Source organism: Saccostrea echinata, unplaced genomic scaffold (genome assembly GCF_033153115.1).
Source record: "Saccostrea echinata isolate AGI-Se365-2 ecotype Australia unplaced genomic scaffold, CSIRO_AGI_Sech_v1 ptg000001l, whole genome shotgun sequence".
NCBI lineage: Eukaryota > Metazoa > Mollusca > Bivalvia > Ostreida > Ostreidae > Saccostrea > Saccostrea echinata.
The window spans coordinates 50172872-50197471 of NW_026889750.1; the positions used below are offsets into that span (position 1 = coordinate 50172872).

The 24600-nt window shown below is 33.2% G+C and overlaps 1 protein-coding gene across 1 annotated transcript in view; it reads left to right on the top strand.

Annotated features, from left to right (window-relative positions):
* LOC133198285 (fibrillin-2-like) overlaps nt 1-11862 on the top strand; it is a 56678-nt gene extending 44816 nt beyond the window's left edge. Inside the window, exons 61-100 of the mRNA XM_061334403.1 lie at nt 38-151; nt 287-403; nt 499-612; nt 699-812; nt 944-1060; nt 1303-1419; nt 1766-1879; nt 2083-2199; nt 2298-2411; nt 2590-2703; nt 2792-2914; nt 3004-3120; nt 3237-3353; nt 3469-3585; nt 3677-3793; nt 3982-4095; nt 4267-4380; nt 4550-4663; nt 4765-4878; nt 4970-5083; nt 5175-5288; nt 5372-5491; nt 5581-5694; nt 5781-5894; nt 6055-6168; nt 6276-6389; nt 6541-6654; nt 6957-7070; nt 7181-7297; nt 7514-7627; nt 7898-8014; nt 8154-8267; nt 8503-8616; nt 9135-9248; nt 9448-9564; nt 9834-9944; nt 10128-10241; nt 10709-11017; nt 11201-11509; nt 11634-11862. Coding sequence (XP_061190387.1) covers nt 38-151; nt 287-403; nt 499-612; nt 699-812; nt 944-1060; nt 1303-1419; nt 1766-1879; nt 2083-2199; nt 2298-2411; nt 2590-2703; nt 2792-2914; nt 3004-3120; nt 3237-3353; nt 3469-3585; nt 3677-3793; nt 3982-4095; nt 4267-4380; nt 4550-4663; nt 4765-4878; nt 4970-5083; nt 5175-5288; nt 5372-5491; nt 5581-5694; nt 5781-5894; nt 6055-6168; nt 6276-6389; nt 6541-6654; nt 6957-7070; nt 7181-7297; nt 7514-7627; nt 7898-8014; nt 8154-8267; nt 8503-8616; nt 9135-9248; nt 9448-9564; nt 9834-9944; nt 10128-10241; nt 10709-11017; nt 11201-11509; nt 11634-11797 — 5045 coding nt within the window. The 3' untranslated portion in view covers nt 11798-11862. The remainder of the gene's footprint in view (nt 1-37; nt 152-286; nt 404-498; nt 613-698; nt 813-943; nt 1061-1302; nt 1420-1765; nt 1880-2082; nt 2200-2297; nt 2412-2589; nt 2704-2791; nt 2915-3003; nt 3121-3236; nt 3354-3468; nt 3586-3676; nt 3794-3981; nt 4096-4266; nt 4381-4549; nt 4664-4764; nt 4879-4969; nt 5084-5174; nt 5289-5371; nt 5492-5580; nt 5695-5780; nt 5895-6054; nt 6169-6275; nt 6390-6540; nt 6655-6956; nt 7071-7180; nt 7298-7513; nt 7628-7897; nt 8015-8153; nt 8268-8502; nt 8617-9134; nt 9249-9447; nt 9565-9833; nt 9945-10127; nt 10242-10708; nt 11018-11200; nt 11510-11633) is intronic.
* The last annotated feature ends 12738 nt before the right edge of the window (nt 11863-24600 follow it).

A 24600-nucleotide genomic window follows, 5' to 3' on the forward strand; every position in this document is an offset into this window, starting at 1 on the left:
TTTTTTACCGAAAATGATATATATTTTTTTTTGGTAGATACAAATGAATGTATTGTAAACCCATGTGAAAATAATGGAACATGTATAAACACTATGGGATCGTATATCTGTAATTGTGAGGATGGCTGGCAAGATCAAAACTGCGGAACTGGTGAATATTGTTTTTCCTATACCTTTTGTAATATGTAGACTATTACCCATCAATATTTTTCGTTGAAGCTAAGCATTTATTTTAATTACTAGATTTGAATTACTATTGTACAGATAAATTTGTATGTATTTTTAGATGTTGATGAATGCATTGAATATAGTCCATGCCAGAATAATGGCACATGTATAAACAATGATGGATCTTATGTATGCAACTGTACGGAAGGCTGGCAGGGACAACATTGTCAAGAAGGTGTGTCATTGTCAGAAATGCTTTCACTATGAGCTGTTCGAACCCTTGATAGGATTGCTGATTTCTTATCATCTATGTTTTTTTTTAAATTTAAGATGAGGATGAATGTCTTCGAGCACCTTGTCAGCACAATGGTACATGCACAAACAGCATTGGGTCCTACACGTGCACATGTGAAGACGGATGGGAAGATAAAGATTGCAAAGAAGGTAAAGACAGCTTTAGTTTTGGGCGATGAAGTCTATTCATAGCCTTTGTATTTCCATTATTTGATGTTTGATTGTTTTTCACTTAGATCGAGATGAATGTTTGGATTTACCATGTCAAAATAATGGTACCTGTATGAACACTTATGGTTCTTACACGTGCTCCTGCTCAGAGGGTTGGGAAAGCCATGACTGCGAAAAAGGTAAACTACATATATGTACATGTGAAAATTATCGATATTTATGGTATTGTCCTAATCTCACATACATCTGATTCTTTGTATTTTAACTAAAGTTTCTGAATTTTGATTTTTAAAATGTTAATATGTTTTAGATGTAAATGAATGCAGTGTGTTTGAACCATGTCAGAATAATGGAACTTGCATCAACAATGATGGATCTTACATTTGTACATGTGAGAAGGGATGGAGAGACAAGCACTGTGATGCAGGTGAGGTGTTTTATATACCAAAAGGGATTTTCTCTTGCATAAAGAAATTAGAATCTAAAACAAATAGTATGTTTAATCTACAATTAATTGTTTATATTTATTAGCTGATATCTTACGGTTTTCTTAATATTTTTCTTTTTTTAAAACTATCTCCTCTGGTTTGTGTGCATGTATAAATGTCTGCCTCTTGATTGGTGAACTTAGAAGAAGGATAATATATGTTTTTATTTAAATATTAATAGATATAAACGAATGCACGGAATTAGAACCTTGTACCAACAATGGAACATGTTACAACAATGCAGGGTCATACACTTGTGATTGCAAAAAGGGATGGATGGGACAACATTGCGATACTGGTGAGTCGACTTCTTTTTATCTTGTATCCTAGTAGACTTTGTTGGTAATATAAAAGTAATAAGCCTTTTTTAAATGTTATATTAAAATGAAAGATTTCTTTCCAAAACCATAGTAATTGAGTTAAAAGAATAAAGAATGTCTTTTGACCGTGTATGTGCAAAACACTGAACAGAAAGTTATTGCTTAATTTTGGTTTTTATCTCTGGATGGCACTACATAACCTTGTGAAATATTAACTTGTTTGGTACGTTTAGAAAATGTAGTTTTTGCCTAATATTTTAATGCGAAGATATGCTTATACGGTAAAAAAAAATGAATTGATATTATTTTACTTTGAAAATGAAGACATCGATGAATGTCAGCTATACCCCTGTGAAAATAATGGCACCTGCATTAATTCAATGGGGTCTTACGGGTGCAACTGTACGGATGGGTGGCAAGGACAAGATTGTCATATTGGTAAGTGTCACTTTCTTATTTCTATGCACATGTATTATAATCAACTTTTGCAGGATTATTATGAAGGAATCATTTAAATGGTTAAAAAAAGATACATACATGTACACGTGTCCATCCTTAAGTACATAATTTTAAAAGGACTTCAAAAGATATTTGTACATTTGTTTTTTTTAATAACTTTTAAAATAAAATTTTTGGAACAGATTTGGATGAGTGCAGTTCATACTCCCCATGTGAGAACAACGGTACATGTATCAACGATGATGGATCTTATACTTGTGTCTGCAAGAAAGGCTGGAGTGGGAAACATTGTGATATAGGTATTTAAGTCATATATTGGAGGATTCATCAGCAATTAAAATGAATTATTTTCTTGAAAGTGTAAAGAAAAGTTTAAATTTAACTTGATATATTGCAGATGTTGATGAGTGTTTGATGTCTCCGTGTAAAAATAACGGTACATGTCATAACACTGAAGGATCCTATTTCTGTGAGTGTACGGAGGGCTGGCAGGGAAAACATTGTGATGGCGGTGAGTAAAAAAATTAAAAAACCCAATCTGCTTATTGTACATTATACTAGTATTTCTTACAAAGTTAATCTAGTTCTTACCATTTATATATCAAAATCACAAAAATCATGTATTGTTGTGATATTATCTGGAAAATAGCGACCGTGGGTTAATGAGTATATGTTCTCTATATTCACAGATAATGATGAGTGTGCCTCTTTTCCGTGCCTTAATAATGGCACATGTGTTAACAATGTAGGATCATATTCATGTGAATGTGTAAAGGGGTGGATTGGAGAAGTTTGTGAAATAGGTAAGGTATAATTTTAAAAAAATCTTTTCAATTTTTTTTTCATAAGATGTAATGCTTCTAATGTTGAAAAATAATTTTTTTTTTTCAGATGATAACGAATGCAAAGCCGCAGGTGGATCTCCTTGCCAACATAACGGCACTTGTATCAATACACTTGGTTCATACAAGTGTGACTGTATAGAAGGCTGGCAAGATCAAAATTGTGAAAATGGTATGAGAGAAATCTAAATGTATATTACCTATATCGTCACATATTGAAGAAATAAATTGTTAATCAATAATGTCCTGACTTTTCTGCAGATATAAACGAATGTGATGTGAATGACCCCTGTCAAAATAATGCTACTTGTATCAACAACGATGGCTCCTATAATTGTGACTGTGTAAAGGGTTGGAGGGGTCAGAATTGTGAAAATGGTAATTTTTAAAAAGTCATTTTTCTCATATGGAACAAATATTCGTTCTGTTTGAATATTGTTTGCTCGTATAATCAATTTGGACTAGTTATTTTTATAAGATTATATCAATGTTAGATATCGACGAATGCCTAGAAAATGCCCCTTGTCAGAATAATGGGACCTGTTTGAATAATGAGGGATCGTATGCATGTAATTGTACGGCGGGCTGGCAGGGACAACACTGTAATGAAGGTATGATAAAACTATCATAAAGTTTTGAAAACTAAGTTGTATCTTATTTTGAACACGATACAAATTTAGGGAAGATAACTTTTAGATGTTGTGTTATTACATGTATTTCTTTCAGACGTGAATGAATGTACGGTAAAGGACCCTTGTCAGAATAATGGGATATGTACTAATAACGAGGGTTCATATTTATGTACTTGTACAACAGGATGGACAGGGATACACTGCCAAAAAGGTATACATGTATTAATTTTTTTTATTATCTATGTATGCATTTCTTCATTTGAAATCAGTGTTTTATAATGTTTTTTTTTTCTTTTTCCTAGATGTGGATGAATGCACTCAATTCCAACCTTGTCAAAATAATGGAACTTGTGTGAACAACGATGGTTCTTACATGTGTGAATGCATGCCAGGTTGGACAGGGCATGATTGTGAAACTGGTATTCATATTTTAATATTGCTGGAATTTATAGAAAATTTCAAAATGTCAAATCGAAAATGTCATGGATTTTTATGGTTTAGATATTTAAAAGAAATTATACGATTGCAAGAAATGCACAGTTAAATATGTCTTTTTTTCCAATCATCACCAAAAAGAAGAATATAAGTATTTTGATAATATTCCTAGATGTGGATGAATGTAGCAATTCCCCATGTAGACATAACGGTACATGTATCAATGACCTAGGATCATACTTTTGTAATTGTACGAAAGGCTGGTCAGGACAGAATTGTCAAACAGGTATGGTTTTCCTCTAAATATAAGACTCTGTAGCAAGCAGTATTAATTTTCAAAATAGATGAAAAATTACTAAACTATCTGATGTAAATACGGTTTAATCACCAAACATTATTAAGCTGTGCTTATTTTACCATCATAAATCAAAACTTACCTTGATTCTCCTTTTTTTAGACGTCAATGAATGTGAATCGTCTCCCTGTCAGAATAATGGCACCTGTATTAACACCGTGGGTTCCTACATGTGCGACTGTGACGTCGGGTGGCAAAGTAAAGACTGCAAAATCGGTACAGAATAATCCATTGTGTTGATTTTTAATTAATCAAATATATCTAGTTTTTCGTTATTTTTTAGAATATTTGTAATTATCATCCTTTTTCATTACACTAGATAATTATCCCTAAAGATATTTGGATGTTGTCTGTTTTTTATTGCGTTTTTTGTATTTTTTTCTAGACGTTGATGAGTGTATGAACTCCCCATGCCACAATAATGGAACGTGCATTAACAATGAAGGATCGTATACGTGTTCTTGTGCTCCGGGATGGATGGGACCCAATTGTGAAAACGGTACCCACTTGATACTCAAACAATCGACCAAACATAAATACATGCTTTGAAATTCATTTTATATAGCTTCTATTTTTTCATGATTAACTTAATTTTTATAGATATGAACGAGTGCGAAGTTTCACCATGCCAGAATAATGGAACCTGCCATAATAATCAAGGGTCCTACAAATGTGATTGTACAAGAGGATGGCAGGGCAAAGACTGCAACACAGGTACAATACATATACTTCAATAATTATTCGGATATATTATTGACTGTTGTGAATTAATTTATAGTATGTAATTTCAATGATTATCTTGCAGACGTTAATGAATGTGACAATTCCCCGTGTCAAAATGGCGGCAGCTGTATAAACAGTGCAGGCTCTTATGCATGCGACTGTACGGAGGGCTGGGAGGGACAAAACTGTGAAAAAGGTAAAAAGGTTTACAAAAACCAAAAATCTTTTCAAATATTATGTACCAGCTTGAAAAGTTGTATTAATTGTCTTTTTTTTCTTTGGAACAGATATTAACGAATGTGATGACATGCCATGTGAGCACAATGGAACATGTATAAATACCCTGGGATCTTATGATTGTGATTGTAAGACAGGCTGGACAGGACAAAACTGCATGACAGGTATCTTAACCTTTTGATATGAATCTTATAACAACCAAAACAATAAAAATGATATGTATAATGCATGTTATCACTTTTCACAGACGTCAATGAGTGTGATAATTCCCCTTGCCAGAATGGTGGAACATGTATCAACAATAATGGGTCATACTACTGTATTTGTACAAAGGGATGGATGAGCAGCAAAACAGATTGTGAATCAGGTACCGAATATGTCATTTAATTGTTACTTTAAAAAGAAATGATATTTTTTTAAGAAACATGTAATTAGTTTACTTTTTTTTTTTCGAAGATGTGAATGAGTGCCTTGATAACCCATGCCAACATAATGGAACTTGCATAAACAACCAGGGATCGTACGACTGCGCATGTACAGATGGTTGGCATGGTGAAGACTGCAAACAAGGCATGTGAACCAACAGGAAATTCTGACTGTTTGATGTATGTTGTTTGATATGATTTTAATTGGTGATTTTCTTTTCTTTTTAACAGACCGTGATGAATGTGCAAATTCTCCTTGTCAAAACGGTGGAATTTGTTTGAATACCGCCGGATCATACACGTGTAACTGTACTGAGGGTTGGGAGGGAGACGAATGCCAGAATGGTAAGATTTTATTTTTGTATCTTTAGATGAAGCATATAACTTTATTGAAGAAATGCAGAATGATCATTTAACTTGAAAGTAAATTCAAAATTCGTGAATGGATGATGATGTGTTCCGATGAAAAGTATCAGTTTTAATGCTTAATTTTTATCTTTGTCAGATAAGAATGAATGCCTTTCTTCACCTTGTCAAAACAATGGAACGTGCATCAACAATCTCGGCTCCTATAAATGTGACTGTAACAATGGATGGACAGGGAAAGACTGCAGAGAAGGCAATCATTTACTACCTTAGATTTGTAGATTTATAATCCATGAATGGCATGATTGTATAAGCATATTTTGACTGATATTGGTAATCTATTTTACCCTCTCTTTTTAGATGTCAATGAATGCAATAATGACCCCTGTAACAATGGAGGAATCTGTATAAACACGGGCGGATCCTATAAATGTAACTGTACCGAGGGGTGGCAGGGATATGACTGCGAGGAAGGTATGTACATTCTGTATTCTTGTGCTGATGTCTTCTAATCCTTAGAAATTCTTTTATGAATCAAATTAAATGTTCTTGAGACCTGACACAGCAGAAATCTTCGGGTTTCTTTTTCATTGATTATACGTGAAATTTCTTCCTATCTTTGCAGATAAAAATGAATGTGAAAATTCGCCATGTCAACATAACGGCACATGTGCCAATTTACTGGGATCATACCATTGCCATTGTACGGAAGGCTGGCAGGGAAAACAATGTGACAAAGGTAACAAAGTTTGATGTTTATTGCAGCATTGGGCAAAAATAATTAGTTAATTTTCGTTCTAAATAAATTAATATGTATTTTGTTTTATTTTGGGGGTAAAATCGAACATTTTTATGAAATACAAATGGGAAAAATATGCCAAATTATCCAAATTATAATCTACTGAGAATTAAAAACCTACACCGTAATTATTTCTAAGGGGAAAAATTAAAAGAGGATTCATAAATCTATGATTCTACCAAATCTTTCTCAATTGAACTACTTTGACATATTATTTTATAAATTAATTGTTTTCATTTAAGACGTTGATGAATGTCTTACCTCTCCCTGTCTAAATGGCGGTACGTGTCTTAACAATGAAGGGTCATTCACATGTGACTGTGAAAAAGGATGGCAGGGACTTGATTGCTCAGAAAGTGAGTAGAAACAGATTAAAAATACTCAGAATTCAAGATCCACAATAAAAGGCATAACAAGAATTTGTTTTTTCTTAATAAATTGGTAACAAAAGGTGTATTTTTTGTAGACAAAAATGAGTGTGAGATATCTTCGCCTTGTCTTAATGGCGGGACGTGTGTAGATACAGAGGGTTCATATAAATGTAAATGTGTGGTCGGATGGACAGGACAGGATTGTCAGACAGGTAAAAAATAAAGACCTTAAAAGAATATTGTAAATTGATCGTAAATGGGACTCAAAAAAGACTTTTGAAAAAAAATTATCTGTCTTCCAATAAATAGTAAAACTTTTTTTTTTTTTTTTAAATGAAAGCAACACAATATTCAGAAGGTAAAGTTAAATTGAAATAAAAGCCAATTTTAAATTATATAATATAATCTTAAATTGTTTAATTAAACAGATGTGAATGAATGTAACCAGTTTCCCTGCCAAAATGGCGGCACATGTAACAACAATGAGGGGTCGTTTACATGTACGTGCAGGGAAGGATGGACGGGTGCCACTTGTGAAACAGGTATGATTACGTCAACATTTTATGTGTTCTCTTTTTTTCTCCCATTAGATAAGATTTAATCAGTATTGATATATCCACATTTAATTCAACAGAAATGAATAACCAATAATCAAGAAAGAATTTTTAATTTCCTATGAAATTAATGTTAATGATCATGTCGTTCTGTCATAGTGGATATAAAACAGATTTATTCGTCTTTATAATTTTTTACTTGAAAAAGCTTGCATTTTAACTAAAATCATTCAACTAAAGAAATCAAATAATTGACAGATGTTAACGAATGTGCAACGAACAACCCCTGTGTAAATAACGGAACGTGTTCGAATACTCGGGGCTCCTACAGATGTTCTTGTACTGCAGGGTGGACTGGAAAACACTGCGATAAAGGTTAGACAAAGTATTTACAGCGAATTAAATGATTTACCAGTTTTACTATACGTATATTCATCCCTTATTAGTTTAAAATTTCGTCTCGAAATCATCTCAAACTACATGGATAAGAAATGTGTTTTCTGACATTTTTCAGACAAAAATGAGTGTTTGACCCTACCTTGTGCTAATGGAGGAACGTGTATCAATAACGAGGGTTCCTACTCCTGTCAGTGTGAGAAAGGATGGACTGGTAAAGACTGTCTGCAAGGTAAGGAGTCAGCCAACCCTCCAGCCCCCTCTCTTAACATTTGCTCCCAATTTTTTTGTGTTGTTGTTTATTATAATTTTTTGAGTGCACAATTTTGATTCATTCAATTCAAGTCCATATACCAATGTTATTGAGAAAAATTCCTTGTCCTTGATGTTAAACATACATCTTTAATTGAGTCCATTTCAAAAACCACATCATGCAAAAAGGAATATGTATATGTATGTTCTTACAGATATCAATGAGTGTTTGTCATCCCCTTGTAAGAACGGTGGAACATGTCAAAACACTCAGGGTTCATTCAAATGTCAGTGTGAGAGAGGCTGGGAGTCACCAGACTGTAATAAAGGTAGGAATCTTTAAAGACTCATTTTTCTGTATTTCATAATCAGTGGGTTGTTTTGGAAGAATCCATTTTCTAAAAGTTGTAAAAGTCTATAATTCCAATCAATAAAGAACAAAATCTTATCCCAAAACCATGAACTGAGAACGGACAAGTCAGAATTTAAATTAGAATAATTTTGCAATAAATTTGAAAATAAAACAACATTTTCATCAGATGTTTATAATTGGGTATTTTATAAAATCATAACTTATTAAAAACAAGATATTTTGAGTAAACTCTGTTCTCAGATTATGGTCTTATGGGTGGTGATGAGTACATTTGAGATTTTATATTCATATCCCTTTATATTCATATCCATGTGATTGATTAATTAAACCTAGAAAACGTTCTTCATATATACATAATAAAAAGGGTTTGCGGCGAGAAATATTCGCGATAAAAAGGACTCGAAACTCGCGAATATTTCTCACGCGAATAATTTTAAGGTAGTTTACAGAAGATGACGATTTTTTTTGAAACAGATGTCAATGAATGTGAGAACAATCCTTGTGAAAATGGCGGGGTCTGCACAAACACTGAAGGATCTTATAAATGTACCTGTGCTGCAGGATGGACAGGGGCTAATTGTAAAACAGGTAAGTAGTTTTAAAATTGCTAGTGTTATTTTTGTATTGCAATTCTTATATATATATATATATATATATATATATATATATATATATATATATATATATATATATATATATATATATATATAAAATCTATATATATAATCTATATATGTATATATAATCAGTGTAGAGAATAATGAGTATGAATTCTTTTTTTCAATAGATATTGACGAATGTAAACTCAACAACCCATGTGAAAATGGTGGTGTTTGTCAGAATAATGAAGGATCTTTCATGTGTCAGTGTACGGAGGGATGGACAGGCCAGACATGTGGAGAAGGTTAGCAAAGATTATTTATAGATTCTTTTTTTATATATCCAAATAGTTTTATACATTAACCTCGAGGTTTGGTTCTGCTTGATATTAAGACTGATGCCTTCGGCGAAGGCATCAGTTGAATACTTGAAATCCAGCCTAGCTGAATCTTAGCAGAGACTATAGTATCGACTAAGATTATAGTATTGCAGAAAATAATTTACATGAAAAAATTTTCAAATACAAATAATTTGTGAAAAGGTTTGTTTTCATTTTTCCCTTATTTATTACAGATGTAGACGAATGTATTGAGAATCCATGCAGCCATGGTGCGTGTGTTAATCAGCCAGGATCTTACATGTGTGACTGTAAGCCCGGGTGGACTGATAAACATTGTGAGACAGGTAAGGACAGTTATTAAACTTCATCAAAATATTATATAAAATGTGACACTTTCCGCACAAATACAATTGAAAATTTATAACAAACGGTATTTTTTATATGCAAATTCTGATAATTTTGGTCTACTCAGATCAGGGTAGCTATGAGTCATTAATTTGAAATATCATTTGGTGTTTTATTTGAAGATGTTGATGAGTGCCTGTCTAAACCATGCCAGAATGGTGGATCGTGCCGAAATACCATTGGTTCGTATGAATGCAAGTGTACAGACCCCTGGTTTGGACGTAATTGTGAAAGCGGTAAGGACTTGCAAGCAGCATTTTTCTTAAAATCCAAATGAAGTTAGGATTCACCTCTTTTTGCATGTTACTTTTGCGCTTATGTTAATTGGAAGTTTTTCCATAATTACCTTGAAAATTTCATTTACGATTTGATGAAATGCTGTATATACTAGTATACAATAATATTTTAAACTGTTTAAAAAAGGCAATAAAATTAATTTCGATTTTTTTACTCATCTGGACCCTTTTTCGCAGTTGCGGTCACATATAATCTATACCCTAGTTGTATATACAAGTGTTTTAGATTTATTGAATTTCAACTCTCTTTGTTTGAATCTTGTTTATATTGCCTAAATATAATGTACATGTTTGTTTCACATACCCATGTTTTAATAAACTGTAAGGTCTTGGTAGTTTTTATAAATCAATTTGCCTATAAATTTAAATTACATACATGTTTATTATTTGTAAAATTTGATTTTTAGCCATGTTTGCAACCTCTGCACGTAAACAAATGGGAACCAAGAATGTGGACATCATGTGTGATTTAAGAAATGTTGAAGAATGGAAGCATTTTGATGTTGTGAGAAACAACGTACCTGTTATCCGTGTTAATCACAATGGCAGAGTTCAGTCGAGATTTAATCGGAGAAAGGTGATTGTAAAACCCAACATAGATGGACCTAATGCTCAAATCAATATGAGATTTGCCACCTTCCGTTGTCAAGACGAGGGACGGTATACCTGTGTGATAGATAAGGAACAACCTGAGGATATGGAAGCTATTGTTACAAGTAAGTTGTCATGTTTTTGATGAGTATACATAAAATATTTTACTTCTTCTGTATTTTGCATGATGAATGCTATGGTATAATGACTACGTCATTCTTTATACAGGGGATGGCTTGAAGAACGTGTAAATTGATCAATGTTTAATATGAAATCATATATTCCACAACGAGTCTTATTTCTTTCAGCTCCACCTCAAGGAAAACCAATCTTGTCAAAGATTGAGGAACTTTTTGGTGAAAATAATATTGACTTTAATTGTACTGGTAGACCAGGATACCCAGACGGAAACTTAGAGTTTGAAATCAAATTGTCAAATGAAACAGAATTCCGACCTTACCAGTTTTACAGTGCCAAAATTACAAATGAAGACAAAAACTGTTATCGAACTCAAACAGTTAATGCCACGTATCTATTTACAATGGAATGGAATCAGGCCAAAATTCGTTGCTTAAGTGGCGAAAAATATGATGAAACAAATGTATACCTCATACCACGTGAGTACAATTGCTTTCCCTATGTTTATACTTGTTTAATATAATAATAATGTTAAAATTTCTCTAAAATTAGCAAGCAAATGTTATTAATGTTTTGTTTAAAAGATTTTATTTTTCTTTACAGCCACGATATGTGAGAGAGTACCTGTTAATAGGAGTGTTCGACACCCTTATGATAAACATAAATACATCACGTGCACACGTGAGGCTCCACAAGCTCGATTCTGTCCTGGAACTACGTGTTTTGAAGAACGTGCACAACAATGTACATTTACTTGTAATGGATAACCTTTTTTAGAACTTAGCTATTTACTGTAATTTATTTTGTTTTTATTAACATTTTGTTGTTTTATATGAGATATTTTTTTTTATTGAAATAAATTATTTTTTTCTATTTTTTTTTTCATTTGTGAATAACGAGGGATACCAAAGGACAGAATTTAAATACCATTAACAGACGCAAGGGAAAAGGGGAACCAGTTCCTATTGTAGTCCACTAATAATGGCACTAGAGGGGAGTATATATTTCCTCTCTGTTTGTCCGTTTGTCTGTCCCTTTGTCATTGAGCCTGTCCCACTTGGTTTTACGGACGTATTTACCAGAAGTTTGCTGATATTAAGCTTATTTTATATGTGTGAGTGTACCCTGATGTTTCATTTGATTGTCATTTGATTGTCGATAATTTTGATAGAATTTGGGGCATTGGACTTATAGCTTAAATATTTAAGGCCAGCAACCAAACGGCAGGAATCTAGAATTCCTTATGCAACACTCTAAGAATGCCATCATTCACGTTGCTGACACCATTAACAATTCAAATTATCTATGAAAGCATTTCATCTTATAAAAGACCTCAATTAAGCGCAGACGTTAATTTGCTTTTCTAGCTTCCAGGATAGTATCAGTTATTAGACCAATATCAAAGGCTCATTTAACTTTTCTGATCTTTGATTGCTTGAAATATGTCTCTAGCTGTTCGCTGATCCAATTTCAACCTTTTCAGAAGTAAAGTATCCATTTTTTCAGGTAAAGGATCCATTTCACTAAAACTTCTTTTTAATAATGAAAGATCCGGAAAATATACAAGTTACAATAATTATTGAAGGGGCTAAAGGGGTCATAATATAACCAAATCCGGATTTGCACATAATGGGAATGCTTCACTATAATATGACTCGCAAGCCCTTGTTGTCACTGAGATGTTTTTATTTTTTAATTTTTATCTGTAGACCTACAGGTAAAATTGGTGAAATTTACCATTGTAAAATGCTGAGTGTATTCCTAGAGATTGTTTATTTTATATGTTTTTGAGAAACATTTATACAAAATATTTCTTTGGGCATGGTTTAAGCTTTGTTGATATAAGACATTACATTACAACCTTACTATTCTCTTCTAAATATAAACCGTGTACATGTTTTGATGTGCAAAGTAACGCTAGAATGAAATTCAATGTCAAAAACATATAAATACGAAAAGAAACAAGACCAACAGAAGTACCTGTTATACAAAGCAAGCATTTAAAATAAATTTAAAGTCTTGGACCGGTTTCTAAATATTGATTACTAAAATTAAACATTTAAACACATAAATTGAATGCCGCCGGATTGAAATGGATCCTATTTTAAAGGTATGACATTAAATTCCGTTCATCTATCTTATTTTTGCCAAAAAATAAACTTTACAAATTATACATCATTGGATTTGTAATAAATTTTTCAAATCTATCAACATTATTCAGATTGAAAATTTCTGTAAAGAAATAATCCAAGTGAAAGAGATGTAATTTGACAATTACCCTCGAGTATGTGAATTTCTATTTTACTAGTCACATATGCATGTGTAGATACCAGGATTGATATACTATATGGTGGTCTCATGTATCATATTCTAGCCGGTGGCAATCACTGAATTTCACCTAGCTGTCGCTAGAAAAAAATTAAGTGACATGTTGAGGTGGTTTTACATTTGATACCGTGAGTATTCCGTTATTATGATTAGGGTTTTATATTATATCTGTGGTGTCTTCATTATGATGAGGTGGTTTGGCATTATATGATGTGGGTTTTTGTTCAGTTTTAGATGATTATGTATTATATGGTGATTTTTCTATATCTTTTGATGAGGTGATCAGTTGGAATTTCTCACACTCATGTGCTCACAAAGACCATGGAGGATTGCCGATTGCAGTACCCTTTCTATATTGGCGATAATTTAAAAGATTATATAATGCAAAAGTACCACACTGGTGAAATACCCACAGCAAAATATAAAACCAGCTCATAATAATGAAATACCCACAGAATATAATTCAAAACCACTTCATTATAATGAAGAAACAACAGCATATAATGTAAAACCACCTCATCAAAATGAAATACCCATAACATATTATGCACAAGAGGCCCATAGTTTACATAGCGCCCTATGCCCGGGGGTCATGATTTGAGCAAGCTTGAATCTACACTACCTGAGAATGTTTCCATATTAATATGATCAATCATGGCTTTGCTGTACTTGAGAATATTTTTAAAGATTTTTCTTTTATATTCCTGTGTAAAGACTTTGATTACAGATTGTGGCCCCGCCCTACCCCGAGGGTCATGATTTGAATAAAATTGAATTTACACTACCTACCTGAGGATGCTTTTATATAGATATGACTAATCATGACACTGCTGTTTCTAAGAATTTTTTTTAAAATCCCTATGTATTCCCATGTAAAACTCTGATCACTCATTGTGGCCCCATTTTACCTCCGGGGGTCATGATTTGATCAAACTTGAATCTATATTATATGACGAACCTTTCACTTGTTTCACCTTTTCTAATCCAGTGATTATTGAGAAGATTTTAAAAGATGCCATTAGATATTCACTGACTATTAATCTCCCCTTGAAAGAGAACATGGCCCTTCATTTGAACAAACTTAAATTCCCCTTACCTAAGGATGCTCTGTATCAAGTTTAGTTAAATTGCCCACGTGGTTCTTGAGAAGAAGTCGATGACAGACGAAAGACGATTCTCTACAGATGGACACCGAGAAAAGCTCGCTTGAGCCCTCAGCTCAGGCGAGCTAAAGCCGTCTCAGCGTTGTGAAATAAACACAGCATATAATGCATAACAATCCCATCATAATGAAGAAACCATAGTATATAATGCAAAACCACCCAATTTATAATGAAGTCTCACAGCACACAAATAATAAAAAAAAACCAAATCATCATGATGAAAAAAAAAAACCCACACTGCATAATGCATGGCGCAAAACCATCTCATCTTAATGAGGAAACCACGACATACAATGCAAAACCACCTCATTTTAATGAAGAAACCACGACATACAATGCAAAACCACCTCATTTTAATGAAGAAACCACGACATACAATGCAAAACCACCTCATTTTAATGAAGAAACCACGACATACAATGCAAAACCACCTCATTTTCATGAAGAAATCACGGCATATAATGCAAAAACACCCCTTCATAATAAATATCTAAGACATCTGTGGCATTCCATAATTTGGCATAGGTAAGTTCTCGGGTTGTTTGTAAAATAAAATCAAAGTACTAAAAACAGTCAATGTTTCATGTGGAATTAAACTGAACTTGGCGAATACAGTAGATTCGATTTTACATGTAAATAAATACTTCAAATAACGTGCCATTCTTGCCTCTCAGTCATTCTAAGATAAAGATACCAATTCAGGGTATAAAACATGAAAAAAAAATACTTGTTTCAAATAGCAAAATGAACATCATAATTCTCTAAAGGACATATCGGTGAACTTAAAAAAAAGAATTGTCCACATATCTGGTATCGTTAACTTTTTACAACAATTTTGATATACCAGATTCCATGGTCACTTTCAGATAAGTTTCAGTTCTTTTTTAAATTTGCATTCTGTGCGTGAAATTTAGTACAAAATCGTTACGGAAGTTAATCGATTTTTAGGGACATACTATAATTTCGCCTAAAAGAAAATCCATGCATTTCTTTGCGAGAGCTGGTTTGATTTCCTTTTATATAGGATAAAAAAAACTTTTTTAAACATTCATTACGATCTATTTGGCACGCTTTTACTGCTGAAAATTTCATCTTGAAATTTGTAAATAAGTGAAGCGACACTGAAATTTGCAGTGGAATACGTGTTTAAACATTACATTATGTTCATATCAACACCGTAACTGCATATATATCGGTAAATATTTACAAAACCATGTGTGTATGTTAAGTCTTAGAGTTGGTAGAGTTGAGAAATAGATCTTTAAATTCATCGTTTAGATATTACAACGGTAAATTTGTAAGCGACATAAAAAAATCTTAATTTGTCATGTTTTTGTAGAATGACTGCTATAAGTAATTTCAGTTGTATCAACAAAAATTATTAGTGTAAATATTTAAATGTAAATGTAATAATTGAACTCGTTACCTTATAAACCTATCACAATACACGTTTGTATTAATTAATATATGACTATACAATTAAAATAAATACATCAAATATATGTGAGTTATTTATATGAAATTAAATATATTAAAATACGTTTTCAAATCCAAACATAAATTTTCAAAATATTAAATCAGCTTTGCTCCTTGTCATCCTTGAGCAAACAGAAGAAAAATGTCATAGATAATTCAGTGCGAAAATAATGTCCAAACAGTTTGAAAATGAAAAACGTCAGTCAACAATCGATTTAACGACAGATTGCATTTGCTGATAAGGTCATTGTATCGACCATAGAACTTGCAAAATTAATTTTGACTTTAAACGAGACTGTTGCTATCCTTGTACCATCAACTTATTTGTCAATAGATTGCTTCTTTTTAGAAATCCTTCATACGTAGAGCATGCTCATGTGTATCGAATCAACTGGCAGACATGAACTCCACATATAGGTGATAATGGTATATTGCTACATAAAGAGAAGTGGACGATAGAAAAGTTGAAGTCATCACTTTTATCTTAAAGTTTTGTTGTAAGGTTTCCATTAACTCCTTTTTCCAGTAAAATAACCAAATACGAAACAGATGTGGGGGACTTTGTGGTTTTGTTCGTTTTATTTCGTGTTCAAAGGGATATATCGAATCCACGTAGGAATGAAAATAATATTGTTAATTGATAAATCGTCGTCGATATATCTAAATGTTGAATTGAAGGCCACAGCAAGAGAAACAAAATCATTTACAAAGGTCTGAAATGAACCTCCAAAAATATATTTGATTAACCCTTTGAGACGTTTGCAATTGATTACAGAAGTTGTCACTGATAGATAGCTCACTTGTAAGAAATCGCCATTCCTTGTAATTTCTAATATGAAAAAAGAAAAACCAGGTATGTTCTTTGGGGAAAAAGAGGGAAATGGTTCCTTCATAATAGACATGATGATAGTTTGTATATGAAATATGGAGATAACGAACAGTATTCAAGATCATAAGTCCATTCAAACAATACAAGTCAGAAGCAGAGCAAACATGGACCTTTATAACATAAGAGGTGGGATCAGGTGCCATGGAGGTGTGAGCATTCCTTGCAGACCAGTCACACCCGCCGTGTGCTCCTTATCATGATCGGGGGAAAAACGGAAAAATCCGTACACAATTCAGTTTGTAAATTATGGCCTAACAATTAGTATGAAAAACATCAGATAGCATTTGACTTAATGATAAATTGTATTTGCTGACAAGGTCATTGTATCGACCATAAAACTTCCAAAATTGTGACTTTAAACGAGACTGTTGATATTCCTGTTTCATCATCTCGTTTGTCAAAAGCTTGCCTTATTTTAGAAATTGTTCGTACATAGAGCATGCTCTTGCCTATCGAATTAACTGATAGCTATGTTGTCTGTTTCTTGATATTGACACATAAAAAAATAAAAAGGAACAAATGAACTTACGGCAAACGTACTAAACGTGTGCTATCAATATGACGGTTTTCTGTAAATGATTCTTATATTTAAATGTGTTTATTAATCAATAAATCATGTAAAAAAGGATATTTATATTGAAACAAAAAAATGTGGAAAATATATCCATTGTGAAGTCATAAAAGCGTAACGCTAATTGGAGTCAAATTGTAAATCCATGACGTTCTAACGAAGTGCAGCATTTAACAGAGATTGTTTTGATTTGTATACATTATTTTCATTAGATAATAACAAAATGTATACATATAATAATATTATATGTAGTTATATTTTTGAATTTTACAAATAGTAGAGTTTTATCTAAATTTCAGAACTTTTGTCCAATCCTTTTGCCCCTTTTGTCAATAAAATATGTGCAATTCAAAATATGATCTAGTTCCAAAACAGCAGAAATTATTGCCCATCACAGAGGTATCACAGAGGTGTACTACATTAGCTTAATATATATTTTGTGTTACAGATATGGGATATCCTAAATGCCCTGACCAACAAAGTGGAAACTATAGTTCAAACACTGCCTTTAATGGAAGAAAAACTTGAGAACATGTCCTATAAAATACAATTTCTTTGTGATCAAATTCCTTGTTCATCGGATAATGTTTCAGCTAATGTCAGAAAGATGAAACAAAAGAAAACAAAGAGGAGACCAGAAACATATACACCAAAAGCACCCTCTTCCCATGAGCAAGGCGATGGTAGGTTAACAGATTTATTACTACATACATATTATCCTATAATATACGAAGTTCGAACTGGCAAACGTGTACGATAATGTTTTAATATAAACCATGTTTGAGTAAATATATAAAAAATTAAAACAATACACACTATTTTAATGTAAATATATTCAAGCCGCACGGCCCAATCTGACGTAAAGATTATTTCATGATAACGTCAAAAATATGGATTTTGAATTTTTAGCACATGTTCATGGACACAAGCTACATTTTCTTTATTATGCTACACTGCCAAGTGTGTTCAAAAATATTTATGTATAGACAATAATTGATTTTAATTTATAAAATTCAAAACAATACACGATAATTTATATGCGCATTTCGACAAACTATGTCTCTCCATTTCTTGCGGTTTTTACTTAATATTTTCATTGTATAAAGTAAGCGATTCTTAAGTTAGAAAATGACGACAACCCCTTATTCAAGACACATTTAATTTTTATTAAGCTTCAACTTGTTTTATAAAGGAAATAAGCATTTTAATCAGAACAGTTAATTTAAAAGCTTATGGAATTAAAACAAGGGACTTGTGCACTATCTGCGACCTTTGCAGACCGCGAGTTTTACCAAAAAAGTTCAAACAATCAAAACCAAACTGTTCTGACTTGGCTTCTCAAAACAAATGTTTTGGTATATAATAAGTATACTAGTATCTGGAACCATTCATTTTGACAAAAGAGCCATTGTCCACGAACTTTATGGACAAGCCTTGTATATATTTTAAATAAATTAAAACCATGTCATTGGAAATCTTTTATTTATTTTATTTTAGATTTTCACGTCGATGTTCTTAAAGACAAGCATAAGCATTTGATGGATAACATCACCCTTCAAGACAATATGTTGGACTTACTCGTCGAAAACAAAGCTATTTATCCATCCGATAGCGAGGCAATCATGTCGTATTCAAACAGATCCGAACGTGTGCGATGTTTGCTATTAAGACTATCTAAATATGATGAAACACATTTTATGCACTTTACTGAAGCTTTGCAACAAGAAAAACGAAAAGATTTAGCGGATATCTTGAGAGAGGGATACAATGAATACAGAAATGGGAAAACTGAGCGAACACCTAAATGTGCTCACTGCAAAATCAAATCAAGAGTCGAACTAAAAGATGTTATTGACAAACTATATCAGGAAAGAGTAATTGACGAATCCTTCGTTGACAGAGTCAACAGATCAACACTTTGCGCAAGAAAAATATTATGGAACGAATGTTTCTACATCATTAAACACAGTGATAGAGCAGAAGTTTTATCCCAGTGTTTAAAAGAAAGATATGAACAATATGTTACAACTGGTAACTACTTTAAATGTACATGTCATAGGTTACATACTGGTGGTCATTTTAACAGTCCCTCGTTAACATCGGGTAGTATAGCAGATTGGAGCGAGTCACCAGCTAATTCTATTTCTCCAGCTTCCACATTCAGACACAAAAATGTTCACGGCGACACAGTTAGCAGTCTTAGCTCAGTAAACAGTACAACTCGTAGGAAAGCTGGTATAGTGATGTCCTTAACAGCTAAAAGATTACAACATATTAAGAAAGTGAACAGGGACTCTTTCTGGAAGTATAAAAAAGACAAAAGATTCCATCCGAGTCGCAGAAAAAAAGCACAGGAAATTTTCGAAAAAAAAGGATCAGACAACTTTGAAAATGAGACGATTATTCGAAATACACTCCCCTTGCAAGTGTCAGAAACGTCAGGAATACTTAATCTGCAGACGGAAACAGTCGATACTTATTTATGATCTGGTTTTGTTCTCTTTTTATTATTGTGATAAAAAAAACAAGATATTCTGCAGAAATGTACATAAATAACTTTTGTCTCGAAGTAGTAATTCCATTTTCAGACAGTTTTGATATAATTATACAAAAAACGGATGTTGCTTTTGATTCTACATAACATTTTTCTGTTTTAAATTTTATATAATTTTAATTTTACAATTATGTTATTATAAATTTTATATGATAAATAGGATTTTTTAAAAGTTTTTTAATTGTACAACTAAAAAAATGTTTCCAATGTATTTATATTTCATGATTAAATACAGATTTAATGTTCGACCAACAGTATGTGCTGATAATTTGTAAAAAGTGAAGATAACGAACAGTGATCAATTTCATAAACACAGTAGACAAAAACGAATCGTGAACAGGGTAAACACACGCACCAGAGACTTGGATCAGGTGGCTAGGAGGAGTAAGCATCCCCTGTCGACCGGTCACACTTGCCGTGGGACCTATGAATTGATAAGTTACAGTGACAGAGTACTCCGTAGTCAAGTTTAATATAAAAACACTGATTTAACAAATGGTATGTTTGTTTGTTGTTTAACGTCCCTCTCGAGAATTTTTCACACATATGGAGACGCCACCACTTGCCGATGGAGAGCTGCAAATTTTGTCCTATACTCGGCACTTACGGCCATTGAGCAGTTAGGGATCTCTTTCGTGCCATCACCTACTGCGACACGGGACCTCGGTTTATACGGTCTCATCCGAAGGACCGGTCTCCCCGTCCCACAGTGGGATTCGAACCCGCGACGTAAGGATCATCTCCTTACTTCGCGACTCTAGGTATGAAACATGTCAGATAAAATACAACCCAATGATAGGTAATATTTACAAAAAGGGTCATTATAACAACAAAATCAGTTGTTGAAAATCCTTGTAACATCAATGGGAACTTATTTGTCAGTAGCTTGCCACGGTTTAAAAATTGATTGTACTCGGAGCATGCTCTTGCGTATATAATCAGTTATGAAACATAAAAACCATATACAGGTGATGTTGGAATATTACTACATAAATAAGGGAAACTGACGATGGAAAAGTTTAAGTCATACCATTTGTATATATTTAGTTATTAGTTTTTCGTTATTGTCTATAGTCATTAAAAAAAAACAAGTATGAAACAGAGTTGGCAGACTTTGTGTGTCTTTTATTTCGAGTTAACTTTTATATCGCGTTTAGGACAAGATACTTGCTATTTGCTTAAACAGACATATCATATTGAAATCATATATTTCTTTCATAATTCTTGTATCATAAATGGAATGATTTATATATATATATATATATATATATATATATATATATATATATATATATATATATATATATATATATATATATATATATATAAACTAGTGGTACTGTGAGCACTGGGTTAACAAGATGATACCCCTCTCCCTTATCTGTATATTGGAAAATTCCATGTTTTACAATGGGAAACCCAAAATATTCCTCCCATCAGAACATAGATGCACAATTCTACTACGAAAGAAAGATTCTTTGCAAGTCTCATTAAATTTTATTCAACGGTTTAGGAGAAGTTGTGCATAAGAGATGGGTATCCCATGTTATAAAGTGTCCATAATTTGCGATGACAAACACCAAATATCTGTCCATCAAAACGAAAAATGGGGGGGGGGGGGCACAATGCCACTATGTAAGTTTAGATTCCGTGAAAGCCTCATTAATGACCCTCTCTACACTGCACATTAATTTTAGGGTACATTTGTGAAGTTAAACTGATCCATCATTTGATATAAACTAGAATAAATTGCAATGTGAACTGTATTATAAAATAATTTATTAATTCAAGTATTCTTAACAATACATTTTTTCTCATTTGAGTAAGCAAACGCAATTTTTCTTCATTAGTACTTTGTTGTCTTGGAAGATTTTTCCTGGGTAACATAAAATGGCACTCACCCTATGTTAAAAAATGTACTAGGTAGTTTTGATATGTACTCCTTTACGTTTTTTAATTCTCTCAAAGTCCTAAAAACATTGTTCATGGGTGTATATAGAGGGTCCTTAAATCTTATTCAGTGGATAGGAGGAGTAGTGGATAAGGAATAGGTACCCCAGAGTGTTACGGGCGTATTAAAGGACGGACACCCCTATCACTATGTATATATCCCCCGCTTTTTAAGTGGAGGTATAATAAAAATGATAAAGTAATTTTTGACAATTTAAATGCACTGTAAAACATTATAGTGCTAGAAAAACAAAGGTCGTATCTACCGCATCGTTGTGTGACGATTTCAAAATGTAAACTAAATGTACGATTTAGTATTCATTTCAATCAAGACTTTTCTCGTGAAGAGGGTAAAAAAAACCCATAAAATTAAAGAGAATACTAAATCCTACATTTAGTTATTTGCCTTTTGAAATCGTCACAGTGAAAAATTCTTTAGAGGGCTTTTTTCTCAAAAAAGTAGTAGGCAACTTTGATACAACCACCGACACTCTTGGGCGGAAACATTAAACATTTTACAAAGGAAAACTCCTTAAAGGACAAATTTCTCGAACCCGGAAACAACCCCGTCTGATTTTGCAAAAAATCACAATTTTCATAAAAATTCAAAATCTCTATACAAAACATGATTACAATCTGATTCTATATACATACTCATTCAAATGATACACAAAATTTTCTGACTTAGCGAATCTCTTACGCATAAATTATAAAATGTCAGAAAAATTAGGTACCTAACATCACAATTCAATTAACAAATTCAAGAATACACTGTACATACATAGGCGTCGGAAGCAAATTGAAAGTGGAGGGACTAATAGAAAGATTGAACTTCTTTCAGTACCAATTTTTTTCCAAACGCTACCACTTACCTTTCTTTGATTACACTGCAATGTGCCTGTTGAGTGTGTGTGTGTGTGTGTGGGGGGGGGGGGGGGGGGCTAAACCTATGCCCCAGTGTTTAATGCCTATCTTATGTCTATCTTTGCAAAAAAAAAGTGGGGGCTGTATCTAACAACATCTTCACAAACAGGTTAGTTATTACTCATTTAGTAACTTCCAAAAAGAGTAAAAAAGATAAGTTACCAGTTTAACATTTATACAATGTACGTTTCTTGTCCATTATAACGGCAACTTTCACCTTCCTAACAAGTCCATCACTTCTCTCATTATAGTCATATGTTCTATGAATAACTCCTGTAGGTCATTCATTGCGTCTACACTCGTCAACTTTGACTAAGATAACATTGTCAACCTTAACGTTTCTGGAATGTTCTTGCAACTTCTTACGCTCTTGTAAGTGATGCAAATAGTCCGTTCTCCAGTGAAGTCAATCACTTGCTTTTTCTTGATGGTATTGGAGTGCAAGTTGGCATCAAAGAATTAGCTTTACGCAACTCCATAGGGCGATTATCTGGTAGAATTTGCCTACTATCCTGAAATTGTAGAGATGCCTCCCAAAAACCATCACTTGATCTACGGAAGCCTGATTCCATGATGTGAAGAAACTTACTGTCATCGGAGAGGTCTGGTTTCTCATCTCATTTTGAGCGTTGGAAGATATCTGAACAGCACTTCTCACAGAAATATCACTTTCGCAAGGAGTCATAAATGAGGCTCGTCCAATTGGTATAGTGCAGATGTCTTAAAAACTCCAACAATCTAAGGTTGATGGGCCTTGCTTAATCAAACATTACCAATGATTACCAAACCCAGGGGTACATATGTAGTCTTTGACTGAGAGGCAAGTCATCTCCTCCTACTCTTTGATCCAATACATGGTGTGCTGAAATGAGATCGCGACCTACATGTATTAAAAGTTCAATATAAGCATTATCATCAAGCTCAGTAACACAGTTCTCTATGTCCTTGAAGTGTAAGTACCACTGTCTTAGATGGTATCTCGTTTCTATTGTCGGGTATCTCGTTGCATTCAATAAGACTTGGATGTCTAAGACTGCATGATCCATTAAGTGAACGTACTACATATCGTGATGCCTTTCGTCCAGATCAGATGTCACAGACCTTCCTGCACATGTTGATAGTATGTATTCCGTCTCCGGACCAGACTCACTGAATGCATCCAAACATGTGGACGATGCTAAGGATCTTTGCTTTGATTGTCTATTAAACACTTAACTTTCCGTTCTAGATGCTCCTCTCCCTCTGGAAACACACCACTAACACGATTTTTAGCAGGACTTGCTGCTGATCTGAGGTGTTTTGTGTATGTCTATGCAACACAAATTCACTTCAGACCGTTCCCCCTCTTGAACCTTTCCCAGGTGCAGGTGCAGAGTCTGGAAGAAAAACAGTAACATGTTCAATTGATTTGTGAAGTTCACACTTGACCGACTCCTTACAGTTTCTTTTCAAATGGCGCTTTTGTCCACAACATTTCAGGCAATATTCTTTTGCAGAAAGAAAATTTACTCTATTTGTAGGTTGCTTACGGAGTTTTTGACAATCCTATAGAACTGGAATTTCCACTATGGATTGGACATCTCACACTGTACATACCACAGTCATTGTTCTCATAATGATCAGTTGCTCTTGTTTTGTGAACAAGAATGTCTGTCTTTTTCCTGTGCACGATAAGTTCTCCAACATTAATCTAGGGTCTATTAAGTCGACCGAGA